Source organism: Ursus maritimus, unplaced genomic scaffold, assembly GCF_017311325.1.
Source record: "Ursus maritimus isolate PB19 unplaced genomic scaffold, ASM1731132v1 scaffold_17, whole genome shotgun sequence".
NCBI classification, from domain to species: Eukaryota; Metazoa; Chordata; class Mammalia; order Carnivora; family Ursidae; genus Ursus; species Ursus maritimus.
Window position 1 is genome coordinate 33298300 of NW_024424119.1, and position 9006 is coordinate 33307305.

At 36.9% G+C, this 9006-nt stretch overlaps 2 protein-coding genes across 2 annotated transcripts; one reads left to right on the forward strand and one right to left on the reverse strand.

Annotated features, from left to right (window-relative positions):
* Positions 1–824: 824 nt before the first annotated feature.
* On the forward strand, positions 825–1881 carry LOC121103021 (olfactory receptor 13D1-like). Its single transcript, XM_040631339.1, has one exon. The coding sequence runs from the start codon at positions 961–963 to the stop codon at positions 1879–1881; it is 921 nt and encodes a 306-aa protein (XP_040487273.1). The 5' UTR covers positions 825–960.
* A 3842-nt stretch (positions 1882–5723) lies between these two features.
* Positions 5724–7061, reverse strand: LOC103678637 (olfactory receptor 13F1-like). Its single transcript, XM_008708028.2, has one exon. It carries the CDS (start codon positions 6681–6683, stop codon positions 5724–5726), a length of 960 nt encoding a protein of 319 aa, XP_008706250.2. The 5' UTR covers positions 6684–7061.
* Positions 7062–9006: the final 1945 nt, after the last annotated feature.

Genomic DNA, 9006 nt, shown 5'->3' on the forward strand with positions numbered 1-9006 from the left:
GACAGGTGGTTTACTTTCACATTGCACATTAGAAGCATCTGGAGAACATTATTTTTTTAAAGATTTTATTTATTTACTTGAGAAAGAGAGAGCATGAGAGAGAGAGCACAAGCAGGAGGTGTGGCAGAAGGAGAGAAAGGGAGAGGGAGAAGCAGTCTCCCCACTGAGCAGGGAGCCTGATGAGGGGCTCCATCCCAGGACCCCAGGATCATGACCTGAGCCGAAGGCAGACACTTAACCAACTGAGCCACCCAGGCGCCCCTCTGGAGAACATTATTTGAAAAGATGTCTGATTCACACTCCTTAGACAATTTACATAATTTGGAGAGGGGAATAGCCTGTTGTTTAAAAAGAACAGGTGATGTAAAGTCAGAAAATGCACATTTGAGTAGTGGCTCACTCACTGTGTTTTTATATACATTTTACCTCTACAAATTTCACTTTCCTCAGATAATTATAGTGATGATAAAATGAGTAATATGTGTGAACATATTTATAAATTATAAAGCTTTAAATCACTGGTATTGTTAATGATTTCCATGAAATAAAATCAAATACATAGATATTTTTAACAGATTAGGCACACTCTCTCCAAAATGATGATATTCAAAGTGGGGTCTGTGGGTCCAGTGAATTGGAAATAACAGATGTTTGTTAAAAGTGTAAATAGTCCTTCCCTGTCTCAGAACTGTATATCACAATCTCAGGAAATAGAATACAAAAACCTGTATTTTTAATAAGCTATCCATATAATTACTACATGTCTTCAATCCTCTCCTTTAAGAGCCAGAAGAGAAATCCAAACAGCTAAACTCACAACTGCTACCACCACTCCACTAGTGCTGACACGCTTGTTGCCCCTCCTCCAATGATCTCTTATTGCATATGGTAATATGTATAGACTTGTTAAACTCACATGCAGTTTTCTCTTCTGGATTACTCCAGGTATAAAAAAGTAAAATGGACAGGATGAATTGGACTGAGATTGAGTTCATTCTGCAGGGATTTTCTGAGTACCCCAGAGTGGAAAAATTCCTTTTTGTGATGTGCTTGATGATGTACCTGGTGATCCTGCTGGGAAACAGCACCTTGATCATCCTAACTCTTCTGGATTCCCGCCTCCATACGCCCATGTACTTCTTCCTTGGTAATCTTTCCTTCCTAGACATTTGGTACACATCCTCCTTTATCCCCACAATGTTGATACACTTCCTATCACAGAAAAAAACCATCTCCTTCACTAGATGTGTTGTTCAGATGTCTGTCTCCTACACTATGGGGTCCACAGAGTGTGTGCTCCTAGCAGTGATGGCATATGACCGTTACGTAGCCATCTGTAACCCTTTAAGATACACCATCATCATCAGCAAGGCACTCTGTATTCAGATGGTAGCTCTCTCCTGGGGATTGGGATTTCTCAATTCACTGACAGAAACTATTCTTGCAATACGGTTGCCCTTCTGTGGAAAAAATGTCATTAATCACTTTGTTTGTGAAATACTGGCCTTTGTCAAGCTGGCTTGTACAGATATTTCCTTGAATGAGATTACTATAATGTTGGGCAATGTAATATTTTTGTTTTCTCCATTACTGTTAATTTGTATCTCCTACATTTTCATCCTTTCTACTGTACTAAGAATCAATTCAGCAGAAGGAAGAAAAAAGGCCTTCTCTACCTGCTCAGCCCACTTAACAGTAGTGACTGTGTTTTATGGGACAATCCTCTTCATGTATATGAAGCCAAAGTCCAAAGATTCTGCTTTTAACAAATTGATTGCTCTGTTCTATGGAGTAGTCACTCCCATGCTCAATCCTATTATCTATAGCCTGAGGAATACAGAGGTGCACGGAGCTATGAGGAAATTAATCACTTTTTTATGAAAATGACTGATAAAAATGTAGAGACAACTGGCATAAGAAGTGAGAGTAAACTTTAAGAAATAAGAAAAATAAAATAAAGCTTTTCCAAAAAATCCAGCACAGATCTTCTTCAACTGATGGGGTTATGTCCTGATAAGCCCATTGAAAGTTCAAAATATCATAAGTAAAAAATACATTTAATACACCTAATCTACTGAGATCATAGCTTAGCCTAGCCTAACTTAAACACATTCAGAACACCTACATTAGCCAACAGTTGTTCAAAATCACCTCACACAAAGCCTGTTTACAATAAAACATTGAATATTTCATATAATAATAAATTATATGAGTACTATACTGAAATTGAAGAACAGAATGGTTGTGAGTGTATCAGTTGTTTACCCTTGTGATCATGTGGCTCAGACTAGAGGCTGTGGCCACTGCCTAGCATAACAAGAGAATATCAAGAGCTATCATGTTGTTAGCCCAGGAAAAGATCAAAATTCAAATTTCAAAGTACTGTTTACATTGAATGCATATCACTTTTGCATCATCATAAAGTCGAAAAGTCCTAAGTTAAACCATTTTAAGTCAAGGACCAACTGTACCTTTATCTACTGAACAAATAAAACACATATTTTTCAATTCCTTTGAGAGAAATACTTGAGTTTTTCTGTTTGTCTGTTTGTTTATTACTAATTTTTGTTTTACCCAAGGACTTGATCTGGCCCCAACTTAATTTTCCAGGTACCTATTTCCTCCTTCTTCTTTCTCTCCTCATGTTTCTCCCACCCCCTTTGCACAATGCTATGCTCCATTCGCTATTAGTTCTCCAATTATATCATGTTCTTTCCCTACCTAAAGATAATAGCCTATGCCACTTCTTCCTCATCATCATGTTTCTCTTACTCATTAAAGACAATTCAAGTGTTTGATCTTCTGCAAATCCTTCCAAAATTTACTCAGTTATTCCCTCCTCTATGCTGCCTTGAACTTTACCTCTGTTATGGCAATTTTTCTTTTATACCAAATCATTTATTAGATTCTGAAATATCCCCAATGGCAGAATTCACTGTTCTCTGTATGAAGTCTAATGTCAAATAAATTTAAAACAGAAGGCAATAATTAACTACTGAATTAACATTTTTAAAGAATAGCAAAATATAGTCCAAGTACTTGATATAATACAGTGAGATAAGAGAAGCTGAATTTATGTATTATTTCATTGGCTAAACAACAAATTCAAAAGGTTTTTATAAAGTATCAGCTAATTTTAAATGTATGGAAATATAAGAGCAGATAAAACATTGATAAAAATACTGAAGAGGTCATTTGGGCTGGGTAAAACAAAAATCACATCAGTGTATAATTATTCTCTAATAAAAAAATAGCTGAGAAAAAAGATATATCAATTGTATAAATCCTTCTTAAAGAATACTGACAATTTCACTTTTTCAGCAGCAACAGTTCCATTTTAAATATTTTCTTTTTTAAAAAATCCCTTTGAAATTGCTAGTGAATAATAGTATGCAGTTTTATTTTTTATGTGATATCATACCATATGTTTATTTGATATATAGTTGAGCTGCCTGGTACAGTGTCATAGCCTGAGCTGGATGAACAGAGCAACTATCCTCAAGGGCCACCCGGCAAAGGTTTCAGCAGCCAAACAATGTTCAGGAGGGCTTCTTTGCTTGTTCTATCCAGCATGATGTTTGGGAGCCTGATGGAGTAAGTGAAATATCAACATGAAAGGGAGGCCCAATTCAGGTTGTCAGAACCCAAGTACAATCAAAAGGACATCCACACAGGGAATGACTCAGCTCAGACTGTCAGGGAAAGAGAAAGAGATAACTTGGGGTATTTTACGCTTATATCCCTAAGTACTACCAGAGTGATAGGCCTAGACTTGTAACACACTAACAAGATGTTTCTCAATACATTTGAAATCACAGGTAAATTTTTCCCTAGATGACATCAGCCACACCTAGGGCTCAATTTCCATCTCTGTGCAAAAGACTTCTCAACATATGTATAGCTTTAGTCCTGATTTCTTGCCTGGACTTCACTAATATATGTTCACCTGAAAGTCTTACCATCAAACCAGTCAATCAACTTACACCCCTATCTTCATGAAGTCATCGTCCTTAAGCTTCTCCTCTCATCCAATGGCTGCATCTGAGATCTTTACTTAGACCAATGGACCAATCATCTTTGATGACCGTTTATTAATACTTGAGAAATCAAATCAGCACTACAACCCTGTAATTCCCATATTCATCCTATTTTCTTCATCCCATTGCTTTCTGGATCCAAGCCATCACAACAATTTTATTGATTTCTGGCAACAACTTCATGCGAGCAAACAAGTTTTGCACACTGAACTTACATTTAGTCATCTGGTCCAGAAAGTATATACAAATGCTACAAATGCTGCTGAGTGTACAATTTTTAATTCCTTGTATACTGTGGTTTATATAAGATATATTCATGTATTTCAATATTTCACACCATTTTAGTGGGTTTGGGGTATTGTATATCTTATAATAAACTAATGGGTTCATTTATACCCTTGGATTTAAGAAACTAGGTGTCAAGGGAAAGCACAATAAAAAAAGAAAGGTTACTAGTACTTTCAATGAACATCCTGTAGCTTCTTTGAATTTACAAAATAATGTCAGCATTCTAAGACCAACAACAAACTGCTAAACTCTCTGATATATTTTTCCAGACTGGCACTCCTACCTCATTTCTATTCAGGATATATTTGTGCAGACCTTTTCCATGTGTACATAGACATTCATATCACACATATCTATCTACATGCACAGATATATCCACACATGTAAAACATAGTTACACTTTGTGTAATATGCAATTACTTTCATTAAATTTAGCTTTGCTGAAAAAGAGATTGTACTAGATTTCTAAGGCTGCCATTACAAAATACCACAGATTGGACTGCTTAAACAACAGAAATTTACTTGCTCATACTTCTGGAGGCTAGAAGTCCAAGATTAAAGTGTTGGCAGATTTGATATCTTCTGAAGCCTCTCCTTGGCTTGCAGATAGCCACCTTTTTGCTATGTCCTTTCCTCTATATGTGAGCATCCTTGGTGAAACCATGTGTGTCTAAATTTCTTCTTACAATGACACAACTCAGATTGTATGAGGGCCCACACTGACAGGCTCATTTTAACTTAATCACTTTTTTAAAGGCAAATATAGATACATTCTGAGGTACTGGGGGGTTAGAGCTTCAAAATGAGTGTTGGAGGGACACAATTCAGCCTAAAGCAGAGGTTAATCATAAATTAGCTAAAAAGTCTACTATAGGTATTACATTTGTATATTACATGTACATAATTTTGAATACTAACAATACACTAACTTAATGTTTAAAGTTATATTTACACTCTATAACCCAAAATAAAAATTGAAATTTGTCATCATGAGACCTATTTGCTTAAGATTTCAGATATGCTTATATAAGAGATATCTATATTATTTTAGTTTCAGTAGTCAGTCAAGGAAGAAACTTAAGAAATCACACATCTCATTTAAAATGAGTGTCTTCCTGGGGCACCGGGTGGTGCAGTCAGTTGAGCATCTGACTCTTGGTTTCAGCTCGGGTCATGATCTCAGGGTCCTGAGATCAAGCCCCATGTTGGGGTCTGTACTCAGTGCAGACTCTGCTTAAGATTCTCTCTCCCTCTCCCTCTGTGTCTCCCACTCATGCTCTCTTACTCTCTAAAATAAATAAATAAATCTTTTTAAAAAATGAGTGTCTTCCCCCATTATTCCAATGTTCTGTTGTGTACTGACCACTAAAACATCCCTCAGGTTAATATTTATTGATATTATTTGCTACTGGGGATTAAAAAAGCACAAAGAGGGTTCCTAATCAGCAATTTTTTCACAGCTGCTTTTACCTCTTTGTTCCGTAGACTATAGATGATAGGATTCAACATGGGGGTTAATCCAGCATATATCAAAGCTATAAATTTATCTATTTCCTGTGAATCTACAGTCGAGGGCTTCAGGTACATGGAGAGAGCTGTCCCATAGAACAAAACCACCACAGTCAGGTGGGCTGCACATGTTGAAAAGGCTTTGCTTCGACCATCCACTGAGCTGATGCTCAGAATGTTGAAGAGAATGAATGCATAAGATATACAAATGAGGAGCATCGGCATAGGAAGAAGAACTACGCTGATCACCAACATGATTAACTGCACCCTGGAAGTATCTACACAAACCAGTTTCAACACAGCCAGAATTTCACAAGTGAAATGATTGATGATGCTATTTCCACAGAGAGGCTGATGCAGCACAGACATTGTTTCCACCAGGGCAGTGAGGCAGCCTGTCACCCAGGAGCCAGCCGCAATCTGCACACAGACGCTCTTGTTCATGATGATAGGATATCTCAGGGGGTTGCAGATGGCTACATACCGGTCATACGCCATCATGGACAGGAGCACACACTCAGTGGAGCCCATGGCAAGAGAAAAGTACATCTGAATGGCACATCCTGAGAATGAGATGGTGTTTCTTCCTGAAACGAAGTTTGCCAGCATTGGAGTGAGTGCAGAAGAGGTGTACCAGATGTCTAAAAAGGAGAGGTTGCTGAGGAAGAAGTACATGGGTTTGTGTAGGTGGGAATCCAGGATGGTGATGGAGATCAGAATTATATTACCCAGCAGGGTGATCAGGTACATCAGCAAGCACAACACAAATATGATGACCTTAACTTTGGGGTAGTCAGTAAATCCCAGAAAAATAAAATCTGAAATGACTGTCAAGTTTGCCTTGACCATTTTATTCCTTTTTGTTTATCTGCAGTAGTGAATAAAAATATACATTGTATATATTATAAAAATTAAATTCTACCAACTTTCCATGGGTGTTTGCTAGGGGTACTTTAAAAGGATCATTATTCTGGCAATACCATATTAATTATCCGTTCATTCATTCAACATTTATTGAATATACTACAACTCACTGAAGATCAAGAGTTGAATTACATAAAAAGCTGCTCTTGGGCAACTCACAATTGAATATCACACAGTCAAGTAAATAAATAATTACAAGAACATGATATAAGTATGCCCTATGGTACTAGGAGAACACAGAGAGGAAGGATCCTAACTCTATGTTGGGGATGCTGCTCAGTGAGACATTTTGAGACTTAGTTTAATCAAAAAATGCATTAGATTTAATCAAGGTAAGGACTGCAGGAGATTTGCTGGGGAAAGAAAAAATTTCTGTAAAAGTTACACTGAGGAAGGATTTAGTTGCATTTCATAAACCTGCTAATTACGTAATATAACAGATGAATATGCTGTACACTAATGAATATAAATAGAAGATAAACATGCATCCAATCACTATAGTACCACCTGATTTCCATCTTTGGGAAGGCATTTTTGAATAGGGAATAATCCTGTACCCACACTTAAAAACAAAACAATTTTCAAAGTGAGTATTTTATATTGCAGTTCAAATTACTTGTGCTATGTCTCACAATTGGTCACATATGGAGACATGTTTAAAAACCACGGTCCTACAAGTGAAGTTCAAATGAACTCAATCACAAGTACTCAAGCCTCACATCTTCATCATTGCCTACTTATCCCTACTTCTCATCTCCCAACACTACACTTCCACACATTGGTCTGAAACAACAACCAGTGTGTAGTTTCTCATACTTGTCAGGCCACTTCATATTTTTATGTCTTTAATCAACAGTTTATCTCCATGCAGTAGCCTTTCTCCCCAGCTCCAATCTGGTCTTTCATGAATACTTATTCTGTCATCAAAACCGTATGCCACAGTCTCAAGTACAGCTTCGTTCTTTGTACATACTTAGGTTACTCAAGTATATTACACCAAACTACAGCCATATATGTACATCGCAATTGCTTCCACCCCTAGTAGAAGTGAGCTTCTCAAGAGCTTGTTCCCCATAATACTAGCAAAGTAATAGCTCACATTTAAGATTTTTAATAATACACCACTGCCTTGAATGTGGAAAGCTTTTGATACATATTCAAATAAGTACATTTTCACTACAGTTCTCCATGTCAACATAAAAGCCTGAAGATTTCTTAACTTGTCATTTACATCTGCATTCTTATCTGTAACATTAAAGAAACTAGTTCATTTAAGAAACAAAGACAATGAGCTCTTAGCTTATATATTTGATGTAGAGTGAGGGGGATGGGGAAGGCAATGACCACTTGTACTCTTAGAAGAGCTTATAGTGCTTCCTAAACAATCATCCTCTGTAGGGTTTTATAGCACTGTCCTCTGAGTGTGAAATTTGGACTCTAAATCCAACCATGCCACTTACCAGTATACACAATTAGACAAATCACTTGGCTTCTTGGAAACTCAGTTTTCTAATCTATACAAGGAGGATGATAATTCCTAAATTAACTTGTTTTAAATTCTCCCTCCACCACTCCAATTTCATGAACTCTCTAATATTTCAGAGAATCACAAAGAGTTTATGATTTCATGGCCTCCCTGCTTTCCAGAACTACAATTGCCTGTATGCTGACCCAGTGCTAGTTTACACTGACTCAGATAAAAAACTTAGCACCTTTTTTATAATCTATTGAAATTTCAACCCCCAACCATGGATGAATATGAAACACTTAACTGATTATTTCCAGAAAGGTTAATGTTAGACATTTCTGCTCTTTTGTTCATTTTGGTCAGCACACACCACCACTTCGACTGAGGCTTTCTCTATTGTCTTTCCCCACTCAGCACCCAATTTTCTTGCTCTAGCTCTGGCTCCTCTTGCCTTCCCCTTTCTCTTCTTTTTTCACCACTTTCTTGTCTTCTCTCTCATAAACAAAACAATGAGGTCTCTTTTTCACATGCAGATTGAGTACTACTCATTCCATTACCCTTATCTCATATCCTTTTAAGAGTCTCACCTATCCTAAGTAATTTTATTATGATACTTTCTTTATAATGATTTCTGATTCCAGTGCTAAATGTCAGAGCCAGAACAGACTCAGATTTCTAATCCAATCCTCTTATTTTGAAGTTGATGGATGCTTGAAAGCATTTAATGACTTATCTGAGGTAAATGCGAAAATCGAAAGCATAAAGCCAAAGTCCTATCCC